Source organism: Paramacrobiotus metropolitanus, unplaced genomic scaffold, assembly GCF_019649055.1.
Source record: "Paramacrobiotus metropolitanus isolate TYO unplaced genomic scaffold, Prichtersi_v1.0 Parri_scaffold0000108, whole genome shotgun sequence".
Lineage (NCBI taxonomy): Eukaryota > Metazoa > Tardigrada > Eutardigrada > Parachela > Macrobiotidae > Paramacrobiotus > Paramacrobiotus metropolitanus.
In genome coordinates, this window is record NW_026570328.1 from 47,049 (window position 1) to 74,720 (window position 27,672).

At 41.0% G+C, this 27,672-nt stretch overlaps 5 protein-coding genes across 7 annotated transcripts; 1 reads left to right on the forward strand and 4 right to left on the reverse strand.

Moving 5' to 3' along the window:
* Positions 1 to 4,550: 4,550 nt before the first annotated feature.
* LOC129597713 (uncharacterized) lies at positions 4,551 to 7,455 on the reverse strand. 2 transcript variants are annotated; one of them, XM_055495365.1, is made up of 4 exons: positions 7,055 to 7,200; positions 6,641 to 6,744; positions 6,501 to 6,563; positions 4,551 to 6,035 (listed from the first exon to the last, which is right to left on the reverse strand). In XM_055495365.1, the coding sequence occupies exons 1-4, from the start codon at positions 7,065 to 7,067 to the stop codon at positions 4,704 to 4,706; spliced, it is 1,512 nt and encodes a 503-aa protein (XP_055351340.1). In that variant the 5' UTR covers positions 7,068 to 7,200; the 3' UTR covers positions 4,551 to 4,703. The 2 variants fall into 2 exon arrangements, with proteins under 2 accessions (XP_055351340.1, XP_055351339.1); XM_055495364.1 differs by having other exon boundaries at positions 4,553 to 6,035; positions 6,501 to 6,744; positions 7,055 to 7,455.
* A 1,295-nt stretch (positions 7,456 to 8,750) lies between these two features.
* On the forward strand, positions 8,751 to 10,490 carry LOC129597714 (uncharacterized). Its single transcript, XM_055495366.1, has 5 exons — positions 8,751 to 8,918; positions 9,343 to 9,549; positions 9,636 to 9,686; positions 9,762 to 9,878; positions 10,108 to 10,490. The coding sequence occupies exons 1-5, from the start codon at positions 8,885 to 8,887 to the stop codon at positions 10,224 to 10,226; spliced, it is 528 nt and encodes a 175-aa protein (XP_055351341.1). The 5' UTR covers positions 8,751 to 8,884; the 3' UTR covers positions 10,227 to 10,490.
* Positions 10,491 to 11,088: 598 nt separating this feature from the next.
* Positions 11,089 to 14,357, reverse strand: LOC129597712 (uncharacterized). The gene is made up of 3 exons (XM_055495363.1): positions 13,757 to 14,357; positions 12,823 to 13,373; positions 11,089 to 12,184 (listed from the first exon to the last, which is right to left on the reverse strand). Exons 1-3 carry the CDS (start codon positions 14,174 to 14,176, stop codon positions 11,431 to 11,433), a joined length of 1,725 nt encoding a protein of 574 aa, XP_055351338.1. The 5' UTR covers positions 14,177 to 14,357; the 3' UTR covers positions 11,089 to 11,430.
* Positions 14,358 to 14,527: 170 nt separating this feature from the next.
* On the reverse strand, positions 14,528 to 24,213 carry LOC129597716 (protein dispatched homolog 1-like). 2 transcript variants are annotated; one of them, XM_055495368.1, is made up of 9 exons: positions 23,900 to 24,213; positions 23,379 to 23,753; positions 19,451 to 19,526; positions 19,327 to 19,358; positions 18,873 to 19,185; positions 17,396 to 18,175; positions 17,257 to 17,333; positions 16,407 to 17,154; positions 14,528 to 16,238 (listed from the first exon to the last, which is right to left on the reverse strand). In XM_055495368.1, exons 5-9 carry the CDS (start codon positions 19,147 to 19,149, stop codon positions 14,827 to 14,829), a joined length of 3,294 nt encoding a protein of 1,097 aa, XP_055351343.1. In that variant the 5' UTR covers positions 19,150 to 19,185; positions 19,327 to 19,358; positions 19,451 to 19,526; positions 23,379 to 23,753; positions 23,900 to 24,213; the 3' UTR covers positions 14,528 to 14,826. The 2 variants fall into 2 exon arrangements, with proteins under 2 accessions (XP_055351343.1, XP_055351342.1); XM_055495367.1 differs by lacking the exon at positions 19,451 to 19,526 and having other exon boundaries at positions 19,327 to 19,450.
* A 1,111-nt stretch (positions 24,214 to 25,324) lies between these two features.
* LOC129597709 (vacuolar protein sorting-associated protein 26B-like) lies at positions 25,325 to 27,482 on the reverse strand. The gene is made up of 2 exons (XM_055495359.1): positions 26,795 to 27,482; positions 25,325 to 26,415 (listed from the first exon to the last, which is right to left on the reverse strand). The coding sequence occupies exons 1-2, from the start codon at positions 27,093 to 27,095 to the stop codon at positions 25,709 to 25,711; spliced, it is 1,008 nt and encodes a 335-aa protein (XP_055351334.1). The 5' UTR covers positions 27,096 to 27,482; the 3' UTR covers positions 25,325 to 25,708.
* Positions 27,483 to 27,672: the final 190 nt, after the last annotated feature.

Genomic DNA, 27,672 nt, shown 5'->3' on the forward strand with positions numbered 1-27,672 from the left:
GTATTAATTAATCAGATCACTGTGGCAGAAAAGTACGCATTGTAGCAAGTGAATAGCTCTGTTGGGTTATTACCGTACTTGTAGTTGTATGGCTTGTCGTCTCAATAAAGCCGTCATAAAGTATTCGACATAGATTGATAGTTCAGACTTAATTTACCGAGAAAGCCAAATTGCTCCATTACGACATGTTTCCCTGATCACTGCACAGTGTACACACTGCATAGAAGGATGAAAATAAATAGTACAGTGGTTTGTGTAAAAGCAACCGCTAATGGTCTTTCGGGATAATGTACGAGCGGTGCAAAAAGCGTTAATTGTCTTGGTGACCTTAATTGCAAACCATTGGTAGCAACAATAGACATCTTCTGGTGCATCTCTTCATTTGCGTACGGAAACAATCTATCTTTGGCAGCTTTGACATTACTCACTTGCAGTTTGCCAATTCGCGTGAAATGCAGGGTTATTGCTCAGATTCTGGCTTTTAATGGTCTTCGTTTTCATAATTTAGCCATAAAAATTCGTATTATTATTCTCATTCATCATATCGGACACGAGGATCATATTTTGCATTATTTTATCTCCATCGTATGCGGGTTGTATGGTTGTTTTGGAACCACATTAATTACTATGTTGGCATTATTTTGGAAAACTTTCTGCCTACGTTTTTAGTATCAATATCTTAAAGTTCACGCAAGAGATAGTGTTCGCCAAAATATTCGCTCCACATCAGTTTATTCTTCTACATGAGATTTTGCACGATCATTTGATGATTACCGGACGAAAATACGACTGACCGGCCGGTGCACACAGGAATACTCCGATCCGTAAGTATGTGATGTTTATGCATGTCGAATGAATATTTATTAATTGTTACAAGATCTGAACTACGTATATCGCTGTAGATGCGTATGATTTTTCGAAAAACCAAAATTCACGCTTCATTTGATTGTAAACGCCCATTAAAGTTTTATTAAAAGTTTTTTACAAGTTCCATGGCCACACGCTGTTGCAACACCGCGTAGATATAAAAACAATGTTTGAACATGTCTTATAATTGTTATGTAAATGTACGTAGTGGCAATATGATTGCCCAAAAAAACACAGCGAACTGGTTGTCAGTGTGTTTAATGGTATAAAAATGTTTTAACTAGTTACTATTCAGTAGTATTCACCAACGAGAGAAATACTGGAGCAAGGGCTTTAGGGCTTACCGTAAATACAGTATATCACTGAACTGCAATGCAATACACACATGTACGTTGTTTTTTCTTGTGAAGGCGCTACTAATTATTAGGCTAAAAATACAGAGGTCGGAAGGTTACGCACCCCTTTTTTTACCGGCACGAAGGAGTCCATATGTGCTCCTCGCTGTCGATAAATTTGCCGTGTCGTATACAAAAACGAAGTATGGGGCATTTTGCTAATTTAAAACTGCATTAGACAAATACATTCTTCGAAAATTTACTTAACTGAACGGTAGATGCTACTATATTACGACCGTTTAGTTGAGACCGCGTACATATTTAAAAATGTGTGTTCACAAAAGGCTGCGAGTGAAATCCAGTCCCATTCTGCAATAAAAGTTTCACAAGTGGCAGAACGCGAGGTCCAAATTGATAATAGAAGACACGACCATACCTATCCATGGCTGACCTTTCCTTTAAGTTTACATAATGCCGTGTTGTTTGGGCCGCTACAAACCTTGCACATTTCACCGTTAAAACTGAACATTTTAAGTGTAAAGTGTAAGCTCCCTAGTTCTGTTCAGACGAGCAGTAATTAAAATGTGATCAACCAGTTTCGAGAACATTTGCATCATGTGCTCCGTGGCTGCTTTTGGTCTATGTACAGGTAAATGCAAATTTGCAGTACTTACTTAATGTTATGGTCTGGCTGTAGCAGTGTAGCTGTTGCGGAATGGTCGTTTATTGTTTTACTGTTTTTGTTATTTGTGTATGTATGTACATAGATTCGGAATGTTTTGATCGAATTTCATTCGCATTATTTGATAATATTTTTGGTGATTTTTGTATTAGCAATTTAACCGTTTCCAATTCCGATTAAACAGTTCTATGATCGTAAAAAAAGTACTAAGACATTGAGTCGATGAGCGAAGCGCATATTTTTAGAAGATTTCTTTTATTAAAAAAACTATGAAGCATTGAAGCTGACGATCGAATGCCAACACTTATGGTCGTCGATTCGCAGAACTGGAAGTGTCAGACCCCATTAAAAGTAAATAGGTGATTAATATTTATTTCGGTACTTGTATCCATATGTGTAGTCACCCGTAGTTCGCGTGGGTCACAGTACCCCTTAAATCAGCACTTTTGGTGGAAAAAACAAATTTTGTAACGATACAAATTTTGTCGAAGTCGGACATGAAGTATACCGGTAGAAATTACATAAATCCTGGTCGCACAGAAAATGTTGGGACTGTCTTCTAAGTATGTGTATTACTACTCATGATTTAGTACTAATTATGATTTTTTGCATTTGTTTTGTGGTAAGTCAAAGTTTTTAATGACGATTTGAGTGCAGGTGTGATTGTTGCCTACTTGTGTCTGAGCGAATTACTAGTCGCGATTGATAAATTAACGGTAACGAACGTGTACATGATTAACATACTGTATTATACAGCTGATTTCATTTTCAACGGAATACTCCTCCTGAAACTTAACAAACTCCCAGTTTTCTGTGCGTTAGGCCGGTAACAATCCATCCGCATCCAGCACAACCTTACTTGGTAGCACTACAGCTGCACTTGGATTATGATGCAATTAGGCAATAAAAGCGCATTGCACTTATCGACAATCAAAAGTTAAAGCAAGGGGATACAGCAGCACTGCGACTACCACTGCCCAGAAAGAACGGTTGAAACGAAGTAAATTGTAAATATCTTTGACTGAATGTCGGAGAGAATGTTGCGAATTTGCCAATACATCAGCTCATATTAATTATTAGCTGCAGGATCGTTAAATTCTGAATACAAAGCAGCGGATTAACAAAATATTTTATATGGTGCAATGCGGTGCAGATTGCGTTCGACTGAAAAGTCAAGTTGAACTTGGTGTTCCACTGACAAGTTTTCCGCGCGCATTGGAGCAGCGCATGGAATCCGCAGCCGTTATGCCGCGACTCTGTGTGAATTACTGATAAGATGCTTTTTCGCATCAGTATTACTTACGCGTACGTGCGCGCCTGCGATAATTATGCCGTCTTTTAAGTGGTGCTTGTTAAAAGCAATATTGTGCGCATCACTTTTCGAAGGTTAATAACTTAATTAGTAATAAATGGTGATTTTAGTTTTATGTGCTGCCACTACTACTGGAAAATATAGTGAAACAGCCATTATGATCGTTGCGGTTCTGGCTATCATGCTTGATGCTAGGAACAAAGGTCATGAAATTTGCATTTTTTTCATAATTATATTGTACTCGGTGCACTCTGTAGCTAATCGATGTTTTTCGCATTCCGGACACTTTGAGAATATGATTTGCGAACCGGACACTACAGATACGGCATCCCTTTATTGTTTCCACATTAGAAAGCGTGATAAGGGGTTTTATCAATCTCATGAACAAGCTTGCATAAAATAATAATTAATATATAATACATCTTCAGTTTTTGATAATTATTTGTCAAGTGGAACAACATGGAAAATGCTTTGTCCAGTACGCAAATCGATATTTTTAAATTATCCGGAATACGAAAAACAAGTAGAACAGATTTTGTAGTCAATTATTAATAGGTAAAAATACTTAAATATTCAAGAATAATAAAACCTTAATCTTCAAGGTACACGGTCGCAACGTACAGTATATACCGCACCTACGTAAAAACTGCACCCTCAATTACTGCATGCCGCATGGCTTTACACGAATATCAGCAGCATATGCGCTAATTAATTATTAGTAAGTACATGGCCTTTCTATATCAAGAAAAAGAAACTTTGTAGCCAATGCTTTTCGTAAAGTAGTAAGTTAATCGCTCGCTGTAATGATTATAATAACAGTCGCAACGCCCCATTAGCAATTTTGCAATTGACAGTTTTGTGTTCGGTCTTTAACAATTCATCCTTTATAAACACTTCTGCGCCATGCATTCTAATTAGTGCAGAGGGGCCATTTGCAAACGTAAAGTGCATATCAGGCTCTTATGCATATGCATTAATTAATGTACATATAGCTTAATCATCGTTGTACGCTCATGCCACGTGAACGTGCAACGGTAATTAAAATTGTTTTTTACAATAAAGGTGTATGAACTTGAGCATTTTTGCTTCTGTACAAGCAAAAATAAAATAATGAAACAGCACATAATGCAAGACATGTTATGCAGGTTTGGACAGTGGCAATGAGAAAGCTCAATTGCCGGCTAGTGTTTGTCAGCTGAAATCGGTTCTTGTGTTTTCCGAAAGAAATAATTTATGTTCTATCACGACAGCTTTCGTGCTGCACCAGATAAAATCTAACTGCGCAGACGTTATCAGTCGGCGCGAAAGTGATTTGAATGAATCGACGAGCACTCTTGTGTATCACATGCCGTTTTTTGTGATTCGCTCACCCGAAACACACAGATTTTTGGTTTCACGTAAACATTGTTAATGGGGAGAGACATTCATTTTAGCAATCTGTTTTCAAACTAAAATATTTACCAGAAAATTTAAAATAAATATTAAAATTTAAGTGGTCTAACGTTTTCTATGGAATAGTTGCATTAGTACTTGGCACTTCAGTTTGGTTTGACCTCGCGTAATAACAAAAGTAAAACGTCAAGTTATTCTTTTTATCTTCCGTATAATACGGTCCTTTCTCCGAGACTTTGCTGTATCCTTTGCCCATTCCATCGATCCTCAGCCAGTGCAGTGCAGATGTCATATCGGCAACAGTCTGGCACGCCGGTCCCATGGGCATTAGGAAAAATGGCCGATCAGTCGGCAGATACAACGGCTTTCTAACCGCACCGTCATTTCGGCAGCAGAAATAATATTTGGTATTGCGGTCATACTGACCATCGGGCAGTGTCCCGTCGTAATCGTTCTGATTGGCAAAATCTTCATCATCAATGTACGCATCAGAAACAGTGAATCCAAACGGACACGTGCCTTTCTTAAACAAACAGTAGGATCCTTGTGGCAGATCCAGCGCATTTTCGTCAAACTCAATTTGCTTGACGCAAAACTTCAATCTGAGGTTGTTTTTCCACAGATCGCTGGCGGTTATCGTCTCAAATCCGTCGGACCAGCCGTTATTTGGTCGATTATCCTGTGTGTCATGATAGCGGCTGCCGGTGGACCACGGGCCAGCCGGGCAGCCGGCACGAGCCATTAGTAGACCGTAGTTGCCTTTGGGCCACACGAGCGGTACGGAGCGTACCATTGCTTCGGGAGATTTTGCGCCGTTAACCGCCGCATAATCATTGAGAGCCTGCATGATGCGTTTCTGCAGCTGTTCAATGTTGCTTTTCCCCTGCACTGCCGGGCATAGGCTACTGTTGATGTAGTCAGCGGTGATGAATTTTTCCATGCCACGTAGCGTCAGAGCCAGCGGTGCCGGTGAGATGGGCGAACCGGTTGCGGATGTCCAGCGGCGCGCAGCAATGTTATCGTTGCGCAGATCGCTGATGACCGTGGACGAAATCGAGCCGGTGAGGGACGTACTGAGCACGGACAAGACATTCGCCTTACTGGTGAGAACACCACTCTGATTGCGCTGCAGATAATTGATAATGGTCTGCTTGGAATGCTCTTCGCGTACGGACTCGCGAATCCCGAGTTTGGCGGCGATGATGACGTGCGTGCCCCATTCCATTAGGAAGTTACTGTAGTCCGTCACGGTGTACTCCGTTGGCAGCTCGCACAGGGATCGAAGAAATTCCGTATTCAGTTCCTTGTTTTCGCGGTAGCGATAGCTGGCTTCTGCTGAAAGCGTCACACGCCGTTTGGTTAGGATAATTTTCTCTTGACCTTCAATAATTTCCTTGGCTTCTTTTGAACAGTAGCTTAGAACGCCGCCATAGGACGCAAGCAGTATCTGAAACGACAACCGAACAACTGAAGCGATACGAATAACCGCATTGAAAAGTAAAGGTAATGAGATTATTTAATGAAACTACTCGTATAAATTCCTTAAATCTACACAAAATTACTTTAAGCAACAACCATCGAAGTAACATAAAAGCATATGGATCTGTAGTTGCAAAACGAATAATTAAAAAAGCATTAAAGGACAGGCACGAGCGAAGTCATTTACAATTGTTAGCACTTCCTTCGACAGATGCAATAAAATGAATTACCGCCTTACGAGGCAAAAAAGCCGATTATGATTATAAATTAATTATAAGCATAAATGTTAATAAACGTGTTATGAATAATCGGTCAGAAATTTCTTTATAATTTCAAGTGCTTCTTGTCTCGTATATATATACTTTTTGAGGCGGCATTCTTTTCAAGATCAACGCTAGTGCCGGTGAAATGCTGATGTGAATCCCTTTCTTACATTTGCTTGGCTGTCACTAGTTAGCGAAGCTGTATAGTCCTGCTTGTACTGCTGCATGTCTGCCTGCAGAGTGAAAACTTCTTCAGAGAAAGTTCCTCCGATCCCGACACAAGTTGCTTCAAAAGGGCAGAAATCTTTACCGGAAAACGACTTTTGTAAAATAAATTTCGTTGCTCGTATGCCAGGATCCGCCCCACCATTAGTAAAACTGGCCCCATCGGGATTTCCAAAGAGAACATCGTACCTGTGTAATTAGGTATATAACTAAATACTCTGTAGTCTGTATGTACTGACTACAAAGGTATCACAATATTGTACGCACATATGTAATTTCAGGACGATACAGCATTAATTTTTAAAACCGGTTAGCGAAAACTGAAAAAGTTACTGTGTGAATAAGGACAATACCCAAATACTGTACTCGTATATTGCGGGCATTGTAGTTAGCGACCGGAGATAAAAAACAAGTTGTAAACACGTTGCCAACTTCTTTTTTATCAACGGTCGTTTATCCAAAATATAAAACTGTAACTGGTGCTCATTGCACAACTTACCCGCATCCCACATACGCTCCTCCTGCAGGAACACTTTGTCCTGTAATGGCTTTATAAATTCCAAATGTTACGAGTATATTCCAGTTTAACATGGCAAATGAATACCACTTTATTGATTTAACTAGGAGTAAAAGTCGAGCCATAGTTAATGTTTTCGAGAGAAGCGTTGGAATCAATATGGACAAAAATCAAAGAGAGACTACTCTAATTTTTCCGGTTAGCACATCAGCGCGGTGTTTTCAGTCCGAAGCAACAAATGTATTGCACATTTTCCAAAACGAAGTCAGAAAATGTTTTGCGCTCAAATAAACTTGTAGCACCGCAGTTAGCAAGGTGCCTATCAATAGCTTGTTTTTAGTATGCAGATAGTTCAAACCGAACCTGCGTACCTGTTTCATGTGCGTTCCTCACCATAAAAATGAGGAACGCTCTGAGAAATGACGGGTATTATTATTTTTAATAACTATGACTAATATATGGCACAGGTATTCATGGCTCAAACAATTGCATTTTTGCAGTATGACTACATTTAACGCAGTCGTCAGCTAATCTTTCTCGGTTGTTTCTCGTTTGAAGTGACGGTCCGGTACGTACAGATTTTGAATCTGGTATACTCTTACATTATTCTGGTATACAGTACATCTGGTATCTGGTATACACCTGAGTGACCTGACTCACTTAACAATAATTTTACAATGCATGACTACATCCTTTATACTGTCTTTTGAACATGCAACGCAACAATCATCATTAATTTTCATATTGATTAGTAAGCCTGATGTCAATATTATACAATTGTATACAGTACTTACTTTAAAGCAGATTTTCAGGTGCGGTAATGCAAATAAATATATTTCATTGCTAATACTGGTAATACTGTTCAAATGCTAATACTGTAAGTAAAAAACATAGTACACCACTACACCGACCACAACATAACAATGATTACATAGTTCGAAAGAACAGATTTCTGCTAGCTGTGCGTTGGCTGGCTGCATCAATGTAAATGGATCGTCGGGTCATGTATTGTCAGTATTTTTTAGGTGAGCATTACAGGTGGTCCGTTATCAACTGACAGAAAATGTAAAAATATATTAACATGAGAATTCAAAAACATCGAAAACGCGGTATAATGGCCCTTTATTCAATTACTTAGTAGTAAAAAGTGTAAACCACAAATTTTTAATTAACCTGATTGTCCTTGTATCCTTGGCGATATGCATTGCCCTACTTGTGGCAGTTTACCAGTTACGTACTGCTTGCAGTACTAATATTCAGCAACTTAATTAATAAATGCATTATAAATAATGAAATATGATATTATGACCTGAAGTTTAGAAAGTTAGATTTACAAAATAAATATTATAGTATGCCAGTCTATGGGAATTACTCCGAATTTATGCAAATCACTGTACCACATTTTTTGCCCTACATCGTCGTGCAGGATCGTTCGACATTTATACTAAAATGTGATAACGCGCTGAATGATCGCGCATTTAATTTTTTACTTATTTAACACTAGTGACCTTTGCACTACTTGTTACGGATGCCTAAGCCTGTGGAGCACACTCTAAGCTGTTGCGTAATACAAAAACTCGACTTAACAGATACAATCCATTGGTTATCTTAATCACGACGTTATCTCCATAATTTTTTTGACACTAAGTAATTGTTTATTTAAGGTTATGGTCGTGTACTACTAAATACTCGGTGATTTTCACTTGTGTTGTGATTAAACGCATCAGTAACGAGTGTTCCAAACTATTCATTTGACCATTTCAGAATACTAATTTTTATTCAACGTCTCTGTTAGGATTTCAGTAATTAACAATGATTCCGCGGTACTCTGCGCTTCTGGTGATCGGTATGTACCAATTACCTAATAAGCGTATAAAATATTTTGTAGAAACTTATTGTTAAAGTGCTGTAACTATGCGGGTATGCTTTACCAGCAGAACACATTTAAAGCTTAACCTTTAAAAGCCATTATTTAACCTTTACCTGTAAACTAGATGGTCAGCACATTAATTTTAACTAAGATTTGCACTAAAATTGACACTAATAAGGACGACAATGACCATACATGCTACTGGTAGAAAATGCGGTATAGATTAGTGTTAAATAAACGTTCTTCCAAGGGAATATACTCTAGTCTCCTTACACTCGTATTGAATCGTATTTGTTGTGTACCACTCTTTACTGCCTTAAAGCTTTATTCTGCCGATTGATTTAGTTGCATGCACAATTGTTGAAATATCCTGTGTCGAACAAATTGAAATTTGCTACAGGATTTGTCTGCTCAATAAGCCTCGCACAACCCGTTCAGGATCCCAACAGCCAACCTGGCAACATTCCTCCGATTCCGCCTGGCTATCCCGGACAGGTACCGGTACCGCCACAATGTCCTCCTGGAAAGCCTCGGGAGCGATGCGATAACAAAGGGCTCAGATATCCCGATGTCGCCAGTTTAGCCAACAAGATTTTCTATGACAATAGTTAGTACCTTCCTGGCTATTTCTCTATTTCACTATATTAATCCACACCGGCCTTAATTCCACACAAAAATTCTATCTGGTTTCAGCTACCGGAGCGCGCCCGTGTGACTGCAATGCGGCAATCCAGAAACTGCAATGTATGTTGCTAACTTTACATAAAATATCTGTGTCAAAAATGTTTTTAATTCCCACTTATTATTTTAACGTTTTAGCGTTCTCGGGAAGACCGAGACTGCTTTCTTCCTGCCTTGTGGACGGAACAAACGGAAACACGGAAAGTTTCTCCGGTTCTGGGGTGGACTTGGCCACTTACCTTAATCGCTTTCCAAGTATGTTTGTACTTATCTTAATCTACTTATCTCAAACGCCGAACAACTCTCTCTCTGTTATTAATAGTACAATTTCAGTAACAATTTACTGTAGTTTTCAGTAACTCAGTTTCAGTTTTCAGTCAGTTTTCTGTAATTAATAGTACAAATTGCTGTTAAACAAATCCTGGTTTGTGAATTAACAATGTAAAGCGATAAATTTAATTTGTAAATGATTCTTTACTTACAGACTTAGGAGTTCGCTGCTCCGGAGCGCCATGTGAAAATGAGAGACTCTGCATAAACCAATGTCATGTGAATATACCGTTCAAAGGTGACGAAGGTGATGTTGTGGATCCGGTGACCTAACTGTAAGCTATCGGATTCACGCCCATAATCCAGTTGCTACGATGATTGCCAGTTTTCTCTGCATTTTTTTACGGGCTTAGGAGCAGTACTGACAGCTGTAATTAGTTTTATATGTTAAAGTTTGCACCTGTAAAAGGATCTAACAACAAATACGAATGGTTTGAAATGTTGCTGTTGAAATATCTACTCGCAATGATACACATAGACATTCAGTGCGAAGAATATGCATTCCGTTCCGTAAGAATATAAATTCCGATTAGCAAAGTTGTATACGTCATTCTTATGCAGGTGTTGCCGATATTTTTATGCATAAAACCATGTTTTTATGTGGACAAAAAACTGCAGCTATCGTTTAGATTTTCTGTTCTCAACTTCGGTGGTTAATTATAGATGCCTGCCTTAGTGTATGCCTCCAGAAGAAATTTTTGTTGTTACATAGGTTAATTAATAACAATCAAATTGCCCATCCAGACAGCTTGAGCATTCTGGCGCACCGCATTTTAGTGCTAAATTAGCAGCTTGCACCTACTGGTACATATATAGTGTGACCAATTGCTAAAATCGATCGATCGATTCGGTAAGGTGTAGTGCCTGCCGGTTCTGTTTCTTTTGAACAATAGAAATACAGCTTTTTAATGCATGATTAAATTATATGTACATCATCCTATTATTGTTTGGCATTTGCTTTGGTTAACCTTTAGAAACAGTTACGAAATTCTATTACGTTGTTAATATGGGGCGCCAAAGAAAAATTGAGTATGTGAATAATGTGTTGTGATGATTGCTTGTACACAATACGGGCAGTGGAATCAAATCGACCAAGCTGCTGAGTACATTTTTTATAATTATCGGTCATCTGTTATGCAAATCTGGTAAAACAAACTGATGAAGATGCAATCAAAAGTAAAAGGGTCGAAGGACTTCTATATGCTGAAGTAGAAAGGCAGGTGCGTAAACATCAAGTGTGCGCATACACGTAAAACACCTTCGATGTTGTTAAACGTGGAGTGATGTTTGCATGTGTTTGCTGAAATTTGGTACGAGGAAATGTGCGGATGGGAACTGTGCCGTCACTGCCGTGTATGGTAATTATTTTATACAGATATGTCTCAGTTCAGTCGGGATCACACTGTTGCAGTATTACCCATTCCCAGTAGAAGTACAGCAAGCCATAAAAACTCTGAACGTGACTACAGTTTAACAATTACTCTGTAGCTGTGTAATAGCAGAAGTACCATGTCCATCTAGTCTTGGTGTCGGCTGTGGCAAACGGATGCTTTCCGGTCATCGTAGTCCAACCTTTCCACATCGTGTGTATCTTCAGCCAGTGCAGCGATGACGTCATGCCGTTCACTGTCTGACACGCCGGACCAACTGGGAACAAAAAGAACGGTTTCTGCGTGGGTAAGATCATAGGCTTATTCAGCGCTCCATCATCCCGACAGCAGAAAAAATACTTGGTCTTCCTGTAATATTCCCCATCCGGTAGTGTCCCTGAATAACTATTGCGGTTGAAGAAGAATTCATCGTCCACATAGTAGCTGCCCAGGTCAAAGCCGGCCGGACATTCGCCTTTCTTAAAGAAGCAATAAGCGCCTTGCGGCCAGTCCAGACTATTCTCGTCGAAATCTATCAGTTTAGTACAAAACTGCAGATTCAGGTTGTTGGACCAGAAGGAACTGCTGGTCAGCGTATCGAACTGTGCTGACCACTGGTTATTGGGAAACCGGTCGACGGTGTCGTGGTAGCGTGATCCGTCGGCCCAATAGCCTTCCGGACAGCCGGTGTTAGCCATGAACAGCGCATAGTTACCCCGCGGCCACGTCAGCTTCATTGTGCGCACGACAGGCGCCGGAATCTCCGCCCCCGTAACAACGGGATACTCGGTCAGAGCGTGCTGGATGTTGGCACGGAATAGCGCAATATCCGCATCCGTCTGCAGCCGGGGGCACCCATTTCTATCGGTTTAATGCCCATTATTACGCGCTAACGAGATATATTATCTTGCGCAAAAGCAGAATTATTTATTATTTATTGTGGATAGAAATATACCTATATTATACTGACGCGTAACTGTGCATTTAACAAGCAAGTATTACACATACATTATATACGGGATATGTGCAACACGCATACATATCAGGTAGTTGCGCATCCTGTCCATAACGCCGGTGTTCTGCTGCATAATTGTCCTTACAATCAGTTCTTACACATCCCAGGCACGGCTGATGTACGGTGTACCCATATCTCAACAAGCTCCGTTACACTTGCATTTTGACTGTAGGTATCACTTCCGGTATCGTTCAAATTTTGCATAATTTTTTTCGATAAATAAGTTATTCGTATCGTACTGCAACTACAAAGTTTAGATTGCCGTTAGAAGTTCAGCACACGCCTCAGAAATACACAGTAATGCATTATGATAACCTATACACAGCGCGCAACATGCACCTTATTATGGCAATTACAAATTTACAATTATAAATTTATAATACCGAGTAGTCCTATGTATTACTATTTCTAAGTTTGCATACTTCGTATATATTTATGACGTTACATTGTACTCTGCTTTGAATTTCTACATTAATTTAGTAACCTTGAATCGTTAAGTACACTTCCGGCAACGATGAACTTTTCGATGCCGCGGAGCATTAGTGAAATTGGCGCGGGATTAGCCGGCGATCCCATTGCCGTAATCCAGCGTTTGAGCGATTCCTTTCCGGACCGTAGATCGTCAATAATTTGATCCGACACAGTTCCGGTCAAAGAGGATGTGATAAACGATAGCACGCCTCCGCGACTGCTGATTGTATAACTCTGGTTTTTTTGCAGATGGTTGATTACGACATTTTTTGTAAATTCCTGTCGTACTGATTCGCGGATGCCAATTTTGGCGCCAATGATCACATGCGTGCCCCATTCCTTAAGAAAATTTATGTAATCATTCCGCGAGTAGTTGGATGGGAGCTCGCACAGCGCATCCAGGAATTCCGATCCCAATTTCCGATAACTGCGCACATTATATGTGATGTCACCGGCAATGGATATGCGATGAGCATTTAGGATAACTTTTTCTTGGGCTTTAATAAGATTTTTCGCTTCTTTATACGATGCGCTTAACGTGCCTCCAAATGACGCAATGAGTATCTACAATATCATGCAGATAGAATAATAATAAACTGTTCTTAAATTTTTGCTCAGGCATGAAAATTTCTGAATAGTTGTAGCGTATACATTATGTATTAACACTATGCATTAACTATAATAACTATGCTTATGCATTAACTATAATAACTTTATTAATTTTTAACGGTACGTTCAGAAAAATAATGTAAGCTCGTATGCGACGTCTGTATTACAGCAATTTGAAACGCATGTTGTAAAACTATCAAATTCCTGTTAATTTGTAAACTTCGTAGAAATGCATTTTTAAAACTGCATCGATAAAAGTGCAATAAAAATAAAACTGCAAAACGGTTTACACCTTCGCATGAAATGTTATGAATTATTATGGCCAGTTAGGACCTCACGTTCGCATCGTTGTCTATATCCCATAAAGCTGAGAATTCGCTTTTATATTGTTGCAGGTCTGCAGTTAGTGTGAAGGTTTCCTGCGAAATTGTGCCTCCCAGTTCGACACAGGTGGCTTCATCTGGACAATAACCCGACGCCTGGCCAAATGTCTTTTCCAGAACAAATTTGGCCGCCTTCAATCCCGGATCCAGGCCACCACTGGTGAAACTGGCTCCCTCTGGATTTCCCGTTAAAATGTCATACCCACTTCCCACGTATGCCGCCCCCACAGGGATACTATGACCATTAACTGACGTTCGAGACACGCTTACGCAGATCAGGAAGAGAAGTAGCCAAAATTTCCCGAAACATGTTCTCTTACTGGTATATATGGCAACATTTTCGGCGCAAGCGAGAAATCTGTTTCCCATAATCATTAATTATCAGGGAATTTTCTCTTAGCAGCGATCATCACCGCTAGCCATTGGTATCCTCAAGGACATTCGGTTGAAAGATGGAATGCCGATAAAAACAAAACCGAACTCCCGCGCTACCTGCAGCTGCTGAATGGATATGGAGGAATACAAACGTGGAAATCTTTAATGCATCAAGTGGCGCTTGCTACTTATTCGATGATAATGCATTATGTCGAAAATCATTGTTGCATTCCGTCTACGAAATGCGTTGAGTCATACGTTTTCTATTTACTGTATCTACCTGGTGAAACGATGAAACGCTTAACCAACATGACGAACAAACAGGTTTACGATACCCCAAACAACAAACGCTCAACGCTTTGATTTTATTAGCATATCAAAGAAACAAAAAGGGTCGCAACACTCCCGTATTTCATCTAACTAAATTTCGCAACAGAATGGAAATAATTTTAGTTGTATGTACTGTAATGTACAAAGTAAAAGTGTTCATCAAAACCAACTAAAACAGCCATTATTATGTTAAAGTTGTGACCTAATTAATACAAACAGTTGCGAAAGGTAGTGATAACGCAATACGCCAATCCGGTCCACAACACCGTATGTTCATGTAAAAAAACAACTGGTCAAATTTGGAGTAATAACTTAAACACTCAATCAGTCCTTCTAACCCAGACTTCCGGGACATCCGGTCGTAGGTTGGGCATCACAGCGGGCATATCAGGATTATTATCGGAGACATTACTCCGCACATCGGCATCAATGTACATGACACTACTGTTGGTCACGGAGAAGTGCCGGGTCAGCGGCAGTTTCTGCATGACATAATCCCAGGAAAACAATCCACGACTGTGCTTCCGTACTAACGATGCGCCACGCGATGGTCCCCGCGAGGTGGGCAGCGAGCCCAACTCCCCGACGGAATCCAGATCCTCCTCGGCCTCCTGTGGATCAACATGCAGGGTCAACAGGACTTTGGGCGCCGGTTCCGGCGTCTCGGCCACCGATGTGACCGAGGCGACCGACAACGGCTGCGGCAGCGGTGGAACATGGACGGCCCGCCGCGGCAGATCGTTCTCTGAGCGGGGCGAGATCATGTGGGTGGTAAATTCAATGGAGGACTGCAGGGATTTCTCCACCAGTTTAGAGGGATCCGTACGGCAGCACAGGAGCGGGCAGGACGGATAGTGCAGCTGCAGGAAGTCCGCTTGGGGTCCGATGGCAGCCAACAGTGCTGAGAAGAAGACAGTGGAATACACCCAGCTAATACTGATAACGATCATGATAAAGAGGCCAATCTGTCGGTAGATGAGTATGTCTGAAGGCGCCATGAAGGCACCGGCTAGAAAGGTCGTCAAAGCCGACACAGTCACCGGACTGGCCATCTCCGTGATAAGGTGGTTGGTCTTTAATTCGCGTTCGTCGGCTTCACTGCAACAGTAAGCCACGGAATAGTGTAACGTAAAGTCTACAGATAAACCAATCCCCAGCGTGATAATAGTCGACTCTAGGACATTCAGTTTCCACTCCATCACAACAAGCACAGCTACGCTGGTCACCATAATGCATGCGATGGTCACAATGGCCAGAATGCTGACGCAGACATTTAACGTTGTGAGAAACATCACGAGGAGAGCAACAATAAACGCGATAACCAATGCGCTAGTGGTCCCGCTAATTAAGGAATCTTGAAGGTCAAAATATTCCAGTTCACTGGTAAACCATCCGTTCTTAAGACCGACCGGTGCGGAGGATAACTGTGACTGGAACCAACTGTCGACACTGTCGTAAAATGTTTTTATCTCCTGATAGATGTAGGAGAACGATTGTGCGCTTTCGGTGGCGACTATCAGCGACTGAAAACGTCCCTGAGAATCGAAATTTGGTCCATGGGAGAGTTTGGTCCCGGTGCTGTCATGGAGAAACGTGCGGTGGAAAATCTGGGAACACTGATGGAACGTGAGCGGATTCAGCGGAAATGACAGATTTCCGCAGCAAATCGGAGCAATGGAGCATTCCACATTCTCCAGCCATCGCTTGAATGCCGCCATATAGCAAAAAGAATCTGAAAACAATACGGAAATAAGCCGCGGTCGTTTTTCAATACTCATTAACGCTAATTTTCTTCCGCATTTATAATACTTTATTAGTGTGGCTGCACGAGCAGTACAGCAAGGCGAACAAAACATTGTTCTTGTGTACAGAAAACTGCAGGAGTGCTATTCACCCGTACCGGTATTCTGGGACACAAATGGCTGCTGTTTAAGACCATCACAGAATTGCAGCATCCATGACTGGCTTTCTTCCGAAAGGAAATCAACTTCGTGGTCATATTCCAGGAGTCCTTTATCATACGGATCCAGCATGGCCGCTGTGTTGCCAGGTATGACTCCCCAGACAAATCTTATGGGCAACCTGCGCTGGATATCCGTGATCTCCCTTTCGAAGTCAAACCTTTCCTTCAGCATACCATACTGTTCGAAAGGATGGCGTTTATCCCACAAATGTAGCCACCGGCTAGTTGACAACTGTAACCGTGGAAAATAGAATACGTTGATGCACGCAGCAGCCGTCATAACAACAAACAGAGCAATCCAAATCCATTTCAACCGAATAATGATGCAAGGTAATAGTTTCTCGAAAAATATTCGAAAATATTCTGCGAACTGACGAAAAGGTAGCACAATGTAGTGGCAATGAAACAGCCACTGGCATAAAGGCACTTTACTATCACAGAATTTTTGCAGAAAAACCTGACGACAACTGTACAAGCTTGAGCCCCATTTGTCGGCAACGATGACCGTGGCCGGCAGCCACGTAACAACAAAAATATAGTGGACCAGAACGGTCAGTCCAGAAAAAATACTGAAACACCGAATCGCTACGATGGGATTAGCAGCGTCGGCGAAAAGCGCACTGGCCGCAGTCAGACTGCTGATCATAATGGTTTGGAATCCATGCCGCATCGTTTCGTACACCACCTAAATAAAATACATAGTTTCAGATGGATTTGGAAGTCTGATCATACACTAAACAATTAGGAGAAGACAATGATATTGTTGTTTTGCTGTCATCAACCTTACTTTCTCAAATTTTCCATCGTTTTTCTCAGATTTTGCCAGTGTCCATAGTCTTGCATAAATCACCAGCGCATCCGCTCCTGCATTAAACATACCAAGATTTAAAAGCAAACTCAACGCCTCAAGAATAAATATGACTTACCGACTGCTATCATGATAACGCACGTTAGAAGGTTCATGAACGGAAAGAAAGTCAACCGAAATATAAAACTGTAGAGCGAATAGGATAGCAATATCGGAAAGAACACAGCCAGAGCATTCATAATCGTCACAAACAGGGAAGCCACGTAAATCCACAATATAATCAGAACCGCTCCCAGTGCCAACAACATCAGCACACTATCTTCCCACAATCGAACATCGAGGTAGGAATCCTTCAAGCCCATTTCGATGCCCACCACGCCCGCTCCTTCCACTGTCAGATTGTGCTGGTGGAGGGCCTTGTACAATGGCAACGCCACCTGCCCGCTCCATACCGGAAGCAGCATCAAGGAACACTGGGAGCGGGTAAAATTGCTCATACGCGCGTCGTCATCTGTGATGTAATGCAGTACATGATAGAACCAATTCTCGCGGCAGCACATGTCCGGCACATCTGGACACAGGTTGTGACCGTCCCAGCAATGCCGGTGCAGTTGACCCGCGCGGTAGAAGGGCACACACACCGCGCTCATGTTGCGCAACTCGCTGACGTCGTTGTGTGATAAGTGGTGGCATGATTTCCGGTTGGTGAGGGCCATCAGATAGTTCGTCAGCGTCCAACTAGGACAATACTTTTGATTAGCATCGCGCTCCGCCAGCGAAAGGAATTCCGGCAAGCCGCGAATAGTCCTATCCAGCTCGCAAATTGCACGTAATTTTCCTTCGTTGATTAGATTATCTCCAGATGTGGTGCAAATAACCAGCCGTGCGCGATTCCTTTCTAACCGTCAAACACATCTCGTTAGAAGTCTTTCATAACAAACATTTGCTGGCAAAATTTTACCAAGGGGTTTTACAGTTATTAGCATCCTGCAGAACAGCTGCAGTAGGCTAAGTATTAGTTTGTTCTACTTTTCTGCGCCTAATTTTTTGCTTTCCTTTAAGAAAGGAATAATTATCCGACAGCTGCAAAACATGACCCTTCTGTGTAGATTTTTGAGAATTACCAAGATGCTCCTCATAATTAATGCTTATTATTTATATATAGCTGAAACACAATACGCCCTACAATACAAACAAAATGCCAAACTTTTCTCAAGCGATATTGAGACAGCTGTGCAGTTAATTTCTGTAAATTGTACAGTCTTCAAGCAAGTGCTGCACTCGTGCGTATGTAGGCGAAACGTATCCTACACATGGGAAAGACGTCCGACAGGTGTTACTGTCACGGAAGTACTCAACGACCAAATAAAAGTTGTGAGTTCTTCCTGTCCATCTTGCGGGTTATGATTAATGCGCCCTGCTACTTCCGCTCGGCACTACTTGCTGTCTAATTTCCGCCAAGCGTCCTAAGTTGTCATTCTATGTGAAACAATTTCCCAACTTCGATTGAAACGGTCTGATGTAATCGGCTTGAAATAGCTCCTAAGAGGCTTGAACGAATGGATAACACCGCACAAATCCCCGTCATTAAGTACCTGGATTTGAGCAAAAAAACCCAGCATCAACTGGAGACATATCAGACGTAATGGTGCTGCGTCTGTTCCGGCTGGCCAATTGGCCATCATCATCATCATCGTCTGGTGTCACCGCTGGGTGGCTCTCAATAGTATTATTTCGGCGATATCCCGCGATGATCTCTTGACCTCCGCTGTGGGAATGCACAGCCGCCGGAATACGACTATTGCCAATAACATTATCTGAAGTCTTGTCCTCCAGTAGCAGCTCAGAAAGCAGATTCTCAAAAGCCAACATCCGTTGACCGATCGCAGTTCCGCGCGCAACGAATCCCTGAAAATAAATCATTAAGCAGTTTCAATATTGGCAGGCATAGCGGTGACGTCAAAGGCTTTATACTGGGGGGCTTAGATTCCGTTCCTTTGTAATATAGTATGCACATTCTGAGTGGAATTACGGAGAAGTTTATCGTACCGCTTGAGGATCGTCGAACGATGGGATGTTGTCTGTGCAAATAACCACCAGTAAAACAATAATATTGCCGGCAAATATCGCTGACAACACAACGAACGGATGGTTAGCAAGGAACTGGGCGTACCTGCAAAAGTATACAATATGGTGCTGCTAGTGGCTTCCTTCTGCTAAGACAATAAGTACAAGAACTGAAAGCAGAGCTGCAAAAGGAAAAAATTGTATGCTACATTTATTAATGACGCATGATTTTCCTACAGGATTTCGATTGGTAGTAAACTGGCCGCCCCGGGATACCGTGATAAATAAGGCAACAACCCATAAATTATTAATTATAAAAGCTTTATGTAAGTCCGTAGCCGGTGGGTACATGCACAATCTCGCTTCATGAGGATAAACATACACACAAATACACTTTGTAGCACATCTATGCATGTTTTACCCATATGCATATATTTGTGCTGTATTACAGTTATGGCATTTCAAGTTTTGCAGATACTTAATAACTGTGATGAAAACTTATTATGACATAGTTGCTGCTAGGTGGAATATGGCCGTATGAGGAGAGATACCCTAATTACTTACCAATAGTACAAGTATCGATTTTTTGTATTCTATTTAGATCACGTTAACCGATGCCATGCTAGCTAGTTTTCTATCGTCTACTGAGGCTGTTCTACGAGTATAAGCGTTGTGGCTATACATATAAATAGTACAGATGCAGAAAAAAGCTGAAAATACAATAAAGAAATATATAAAACTGTCTTTAAAATTAGTATTGCTGAACAACACGCTGTGTATTCGCCAACACTTTTAGGTTTACTTTTCTTTTATTAAATACGCGATTTATCTGCAGCCGGGAGATCCTTTTCACAAGCTCGCACATATCATTATTCTCATTTTTTGCCGATAGTGACTGCCACGGCATATCTCTCTTTGGTAAGTACAATACATGGGTAAATAAGTAGCGCATCAATATGCTACCGCGGCCCAAGTTCATCCCGCAGTTTATTCACAACCGTAAATCAATAGTCAGTGATCGAATTATTGCAGTAGCACAGGAGGCATCCCGAGTTTAGAATTTTTCTCATGGAGCGGTCCAAACGGCGACATGTTTGGGAGCAATCAATAATACTATCGAAAGAATCGCTCACTAACTTTTCTTTTTTATTATACGCGATGTCTCCATGCTCCATTAGTTTCATGACACTTTGGTACCAATCATACGGACAAAACAGCATACTCCCGCGATAGGATTAAAGCGAGTAGGTGCTCTCTACAACCACTTCGCACACCAAGCAGAGGTAATCCTCTTTGCGTGCGCAACACACAAGCGCAACCATTATTCGTCATATTTTAACAAGTTTATTTATTTCTCCAAAACAAAAATTTCAAATCCCACTTGCTCGAAGCTCACACCCAACTTTGAACACAAACAGCATCCTCTTTTATATCCGCTGGGAGTTACAGTATGTAGCGTCGTCCGCAAAAATCGATCCCTTCATTAAAAATAATAACCAGTACGAATACCGGAAAGCTGTAATTTGTGCACATAATTGCAAAATACGCAGTACATCATTTCACCCAGTGTGCCGGCATGTTGCGTTCATATACAGTATTTATCGTTAGTACACCGCTTCATATCGAGCATCTCCAGTTTGTAGCATTTGTTAATTTGTTATGCAATGAGAAAGGAGAAAGCGCAACTTAATTAAGTATACGAATATTATGTGTTTTACGATCGTACTCACGATCGTACTGTACTTAACTTAATTTCCTAATTAATTTTTCGTAATCGAAACATTTCCTTCGACTGTTAAGTTGTTTACAGTACAAGCGAATGTAAAACAACAAGATCGCTGTGGATTCATCCTTCAGAACGGCGTTTCAAACTCGATTAAGTTCAAAAGCCACCACAAAGGAACGATATTGTTTGAGTAGCCAGATTAAAAACAGTCGAAATATCGAAAAGAAGAGGTTACGGGCTAGCTTCCAGAGAAAAACAGACCCGCCAAATCGGATCAGGGCAGACAGAAGAGAGCTGGACTTAAATAAAGCACTAGACTCGCCTTCCGCTGTTACATCCATACTCTCACGGGAAAAAAGATGGGCGTTATCGTTGATTATTATACTTAACGTCTATCAAGGGAACAAATTGGACAAGTTCGAATTTCTCATTTACTCAGTGTTGGTCTCCCATCGCAATCATCAGTATTGGTATTGCACAGACCAACTGCATCCCGGCGTTTTCGAAATAATGTGGCGTATAAGCGATTGTACGCTTAAAGGCCCTACAGAGTACTTGGTCAGTACAGCACGTTCAGATTCAGGCTTTCGAATAAAGTTTTAGTCAGTTGCCAACTGTTTTAATGTTAGAATGACTAGAGCAGGCCTACTTGTTAGCAGCTAATTAATATCTACCATAAATCGACAGTTTATTCAGTTTATTACGAACGAAAGTATATAAAGCTAGAATATGATAATTATTACCAATCATGCAACATGAGGAAGTTTTGAAGGGCATGGAAAAAATTAATGACAGTCATTAATGCACAATCAAAGTATCGAACGAAGCCTTCATTTAAAATTTAAAGGCTCCATTAGCCGTAAGTAGCACCTCCGAAATCCAGACGCAGACTTAATAATATTTTACTGCTTATTTATGTAACGTATGAAAAACGGAATAACGGAATAACAAAGTAACGACTTTGATAGAATGGTTTAACAATTTATATCGTTATTGTTTAGTTTTTGTAGTCGTCGCTGCAGTGAATTGTTGCATTTTGTAAAAAAAACTTTGCCGGAAGCACAACCGCATGCATTGCACACACTGCGCGGGTACACACAAAAAATGATTTAAAGACTATCTGTTTGCACAAGTTTTATAAGTTGGGATACATTAACTGGACAGTTTCAGGTTGCTCACTTGATGGGAGAATTTAACGAGAAACAGCAATGATCAAAAAGCACTATTTGTCACTATTGTTTAGTCGTCCAGAAAAATACGTGAAAGACAGCTGCCGCATCTTTATTACTTCGATCGAATTGTACCAACTGGAAGTCAATTTACCATCGCAATAATCCACTTAAGATCGCTTTCAGGTCGTGTTCATTTTCGACTTTCCGGGAAAGTCCCTCTTTGTGTTCCCACCATTTATCAAACTAGTCTAATATGGATTTCGCGTACAATTTTATGATTACCGTGAGAGTTTTTACCATCACGAAACAAATTACAATAGATCTGCTGAATGGCGCATTCTCGTTTATTAGCACTTTATCGATTGTTGGGAGAAAAAATCTGAACTTCCTGGATGATGACAAGATTTTTCAAATAATATATCCAGCATCTAATCTCACTTTCAAGTTCATCTGGTAATGCCATAGGTTCTACCATACATTCAGAATTCACAATGCTAATAAAAACCTACAGTCGAACGAAGGGTACAATGCAAACATACACGTGAAATCACGATTCACGGGTAAATTTCCATGACGTTTTGTATAAGCCATATTTTACTCGCTACAAAGCCATATTTGAACGTATAAAGTTAAACCATTCTAATGAATGCATGTCAATGCATGATTATAGTTTTACGATATTTAGAAGGCATATTTACAAGTTCAGAGTTATATTCATAAACAGTATAATATTTTTTTCCGTTATCGCGGTGTTCACGTATGGTTTACTTTTTTACAATTACCGATACCAGAACGGACGTATATGCAGATGTTCTCATTTATTAAGCTGCAAAAGTGTATTAATTTTATGTGAGAGAAAATAACTGGCAGTAAAATGCACATCCGCAAAACGAACAAGTGCATAGATATTTGCATTTAGATGATATGAACGCCTGAGTTGACGAGTAAAATAGTGCCGAAAAAGACAAAACGTGACTGCAAGTTACGAATAACAAGCGCCCATGGAATGGGCTCTGTTGGGATAATTTGAGAAAACTCCCACAGACGGGGACCACAGTTGACGCTTGCCACTCGGCACTCGGCGATAAAAGAAAACAGAGTGGGTACAAACGCAAGAGGACAAGATTAACGCTTACCGTTGCATAACTGACGTCCTGCGACGCACAACTTGTCTCGGCATTCAGCATCAGATAATTGGCCCACGTTAACAACGATGATCCCGGGCCAGCTTCTCATCCGTAACGGCAGGATAAACTGTCAAATTTGATATTTTCCCAGTGTGCACAGCTCGTACAGTATATTGGCAATACTGGCACGGATGTAAACAAGCTGGCCTGGTAGTTGTGATCGGAGCCACTGGAGCTGCGCAATGCCTACTCCAGCGCAGCGGAATAGCTCGGGGTGGTCCACAGGTCAACCGTTATAATATTTGAATAGTGCGCTCTGCCATTAGCCTGACATGCATTGAGACATAACAGCGGCTAATTTTAGCGACGTGCTTACAATCGGCTCTGCAAGACAAATTGGTCGTTAGCTGCGGTCGTATTTTATTCCTGGACCCACAATTCATGTGTATGCTGTACTTTTAAAGATCGCTATAGCCTATAAGTAAGTACAGTACTTTGTCACTGTAGTCGCGGCTTAACAATAAACTCACCAAAGCCAGGATAATCGGCTGGATATCTGTCCGGTAGTGACTGTCATAATTAAAAAAAAAACAAATCGAAACTCCCACGTTGCTGCAGCCCGGTGGTGCGCAAGCTAATATTACCAACCGCTGCCCATCGGCCGGTAGCGTGCACTAACGGAAGTGCTACTCCAGCAGCGGCGACTCGTACCACTGCATGTGGAGCGCAGACGCTGGAATAATGTCGCGTTTTAAGATGCCATACAACTGCAATTGCAACTTTGTTTTCAAGTTGACTTTATTCTGGCAGGTTACAGAATGATGGATAAGTTTTTCTGCCTCCTATCCTGTGCAGCTCTTGATCACCCACAGTCCTGGCAGCGCATAGCATACCACTGGGTCGACCAGTCGCGCTATTTTGTATTTTTCCAGTGCGTGCCGCAGGCCGCAATGCAGGATATGAATATCACCGCGCCGTAGTACTACGGTAGTACGATAAAAGAAGGAAAAAGCGCAGCAGACTACGTATGGTACGCGAGGGGTGGTGCTGTGTGCCGTCTTGCTCCAGAAAACATCGAGCATGAGTGATCCTACCGGGGTGTTACCTATAAATCAGCAATAATCGCCATATGCCGTAATAAATTCTGATGTTTACAACATTTCACTGAAGCAGCGTAAAAACAGATTTCTTGCACGAAAAATTATGAAGAGGGCACTGTCACTCACAAGTCAGTACATAAAAAAATTTAACACATTTTGACATGTGTACTGGAAAAGGACACGGTTTGGTTTAACCGGTTTCCGAAATGCACTGACCACCACCACCGACAGAGAAATGCCACATTGATATTGTCGCAGCCAAATTGTTTTTGAATCCGTTGCTCGTTACTTTAGCACCATCACGCGGATCCTGTATTAGGTAACTAATTAATTAGACTAATCAGTATATTAACCGTGATACAAATAAGCTTTATAGTTGTAATTATTTCAAATCCTCATTATTCGAACTAAAACATGTCGTCAGGCAAAAGCGAAATAGGCAAACCCGTAAAAAAGCACAGAACTGCATGCAAACAATGGCAATATCACATTTACGTACAAAGTAGTGCAACTGCGCAAGCGCAATGTATAGATATTACATATTTCTGGGAAGTGGTACTGGGTAGGTATGTAGTACTAGGTACAGTAGGTAGTAGGTACTCGTTATTTACAACGACCAGCTGGGGTCAGTTAGGCATGCTCATAAAATCAGTCCGCACTAAAATAATTAAAATTTCGTAGCAAAGAGGTTGTTTAAAAATGAGCGAAGTACTTACTACTTACTACGGTAGTAATTTAAGCAGAAACATTTGTATAGATGACCTCACCATCTCTTTCTACGATAAAATCATTACGTCTTATTGCCGCGGCAGGTCGAGACAATCGCCAATTTCAAAGTAAGCCCAAATTTGAGGTACCCAATATTTTTTATTTGGTTTATAACGAAATCACGATAGCCTTGATAAGGTGCGATAAAACTGTGGTTAAAAGCAAATGAAACAGCACAAACTACAAATCCATTTCCATGCACGTTGTCAACAACGACGTCATGTAACATCGAACAAGGTTTTCAAATTACAATAAATTAACAAGAAAGCATGCTGTAACCATTAAAAAATTAACAAAATCGAAGGTCGGGAGTTGAACGGAAATTAACATAAAGGGAATAATTAATTAAGGCCCACATTTTTCCAATCAGCCGGAATAATATGAACTCTAGTTCTGAGCAAGAAGCATTAGACATCTAAACAGCAGGGCCTCCGAGCAAAGCGGACTACGGATGACCGCAGGATACGGAATTCAAGAATCCTCATCTTCGCTGTCCTCATCCTCTTGAGGGCTCCCGCGCACCACTTCCGTGGCTTTATACTGCTGCATGGCGTTGGTAGGCTGTGCGATTTGGCCTTTCCGCAGTTTTTCACCCTTTCTCCACAGGATAATCTCCTGCTGTTTAAAATACCGACGCTCCTCTTCGTCCACCAACACTAAATTCAGAAAGTATCGTACGGAAAACTTTTTATTCACATCCTTCATGGTCGGCGTCAAATCGTATCCCGCTAAAAACAACCGAATAGGAATGCTTTCACCGCGCACCGGAGCGCCGTCCATGATTTCGAATTTGGCAATGGTTTCGGAATCCTGGAAGAGTGAGGGAGTGTTGCCGCTCAGTTCCCGTTTAATAATAGCCAGCTCCATGTGCTTGATCTTAATGCGCACCAAAAGGAAGTAAATCTTGCCCACAATCGTGTCTTTTAAGTGATATTTACTTTTGTTGTACTCAAATTCAATGTGTAGACAATCTTCAATCCCCACTTCCATTTTGATGCTGTTATTAATATCCGGATAGGAAGAAAGCGTATGTACGAGGATATCTTGCTCTTTCACAACGTCCGACATCCGTCGACTAATTACCACTCGAACAAAATATCGCAGCTTCACGTTGTTTCCTGTGTAGCTTTCATAAGGCTTTTCCACTTGGGCAAACTCAAAATTGTACGACGTATTTTCTGAAATAATAAACACAATAATTAATTAATTTTAAAACATGTTTAAAATTCTAAATCAGTATTTATAATAGAGCAGCCACAATTTTCTCCCAAGGACGTTTTAACTTTCAAACTTTCCATGACACCGTAAAATGCAACCAGAAATATTGCAATAATCTTATAGACACAAAATTTCAGAATTACAGATTACTGTATCACCAGATAATTCAGTGTCTTAAATGACCCTAATATCTATGACGATGGCAAACATACAGCATATTTATAAAAAGGTAAAATACACAAGTATTTGCAGGCCCATCTTTTTAAGTTTCTTAGTTCTCAGATCTGCGCTGAATTTTGTCACATATTTTACGATTCTCGAGTAAACAACACGTCCCACCTGTAAGTTCTCCGGGTCTTGCCAAATCTTTAGTTAACGATATGAACTCCAAATGGTTGCCACGATCATAGAAAAGCTCTATTTGGCCCACAAATTCCACTTTAATCCCATGGTGTTCCAGTTTTTGGCCTTGCTTCTTAAGGGTGATCACAATCTTCCCAGAGACATTCTCTCCGTCGTAGTACAACAGCAGCTTTTCTTTCCTGTTTTCATCGACGCGTATTTCGCCCGTTTTCCGGGTATCCGCGCCATCCAACTGGATGTCGATCTCCGCAGACTGCCCAAATCCAAGAAAATTCATTTTGGTCGATGATTACGTTCGTCCGGAAGACTGGAGCGCGGCTTCAACTTCTTAGTTCCCGCTAACAATGCGCAGTCATATGCTGCACGTAAGTGCTTTATAGTTCAGGACAGATCTCGTAGCTCCGTAGTCGCGACTGGTAAGACGTTCCCAGCTTGTGTAGCAGGCAGAAAATGCTTTTTACAGCAACGACGAAGCTCACTACCACAGTTTTTCCAGAATTCCACGATTCACTACATTTCACTTAGCTAAAGAAATTACGGCAGTCTTGTTTCGTGTAAAAAAAAATTGGACAAAAATTCGAAATAAACAACAATAAGCCACTGCAAACCGCAGCAAACGACAGCACGATAACTGCTCATAGTTTGTGGAACCGTGGGGTGGGAAGTAAGTAACCTACTCTCATAAATACCGCAACCGGCAGGGGATACCGGTTCATTTTATCACGTCTGACTTCCGCCCCTTTTTTGAGTCCATTTCTGTTCTTTGACTGTTTGACACTTCATAACAAAATTTTTATACAACCAAGTACTTACTATAGTGTGAGAGGACTGGTAACCTACCGTTTGACGTCATC

What these genes read in the sequence shown, in the direction of transcription:
- LOC129597713 (XM_055495364.1), bottom strand. Translation starts at nt 7,197, where the DNA reads ATGGCTCGACTTTTACTCCTAGTTAAATCAATAAAGTGGTATTCATTT. An exon ending in GGAGCGTATGTGGGATGCGG is followed by an intron (nt 6,745 to 7,054) that starts GTAAGTTGTGCA and finishes CTAATTACACAG; the next exon opens with GTACGATGTTCTCTTTGGAA. An exon ending in CTAGTGACAGCCAAGCAAAT is followed by an intron (nt 6,036 to 6,500) that starts GTAAGAAAGGGA and finishes TTGTCGTTTCAG; the next exon opens with ATACTGCTTGCGTCCTATGG.
- LOC129597714 (XM_055495366.1), top strand. Translation starts at nt 8,885, where the DNA reads ATGATTCCGCGGTACTCTGCGCTTCTGGTGATCG. An exon ending in CTCTGCGCTTCTGGTGATCG is followed by an intron (nt 8,919 to 9,342) that starts GTATGTACCAAT and finishes AATTTGCTACAG; the next exon opens with GATTTGTCTGCTCAATAAGC. An exon ending in GGCAATCCAGAAACTGCAAT is followed by an intron (nt 9,687 to 9,761) that starts GTATGTTGCTAA and finishes TTAACGTTTTAG; the next exon opens with CGTTCTCGGGAAGACCGAGA.
- LOC129597712 (XM_055495363.1), bottom strand. Translation starts at nt 14,176, where the DNA reads ATGATTATGGGAAACAGATTTCTCGCTTGCGCCGAAAATGTTGCCATA. An exon ending in ATATAGACAACGATGCGAAC is followed by an intron (nt 13,374 to 13,756) that starts GTGAGGTCCTAA and finishes ATGATATTGTAG; the next exon opens with ATACTCATTGCGTCATTTGG. An exon ending in AGTGTACTTAACGATTCAAG is followed by an intron (nt 12,185 to 12,822) that starts GTTACTAAATTA and finishes TTAAACCGATAG; the next exon opens with AAATGGGTGCCCCCGGCTGC.
- LOC129597716 (XM_055495367.1), bottom strand. Translation starts at nt 23,422, where the DNA reads ATGCCGAGACAAGTTGTGCGTCGCAGGACGTCAGTTATGCAACG. An exon ending in CGTTATCATGATAGCAGTCG is followed by an intron (nt 17,334 to 17,395) that starts GTAAGTCATATT and finishes TGTTTAATGCAG; the next exon opens with GAGCGGATGCGCTGGTGATT. An exon ending in ACGATGGAAAATTTGAGAAA is followed by an intron (nt 17,155 to 17,256) that starts GTAAGGTTGATG and finishes TATTTTATTTAG; the next exon opens with GTGGTGTACGAAACGATGCG.
- LOC129597709 (XM_055495359.1), bottom strand. Translation starts at nt 27,095, where the DNA reads ATGAATTTTCTTGGATTTGGGCAGTCTGCGGAGATCGACATCCAGTTG. An exon ending in AAGACCCGGAGAACTTACAG is followed by an intron (nt 26,416 to 26,794) that starts GTGGGACGTGTT and finishes TTATTATTTCAG; the next exon opens with AAAATACGTCGTACAATTTT.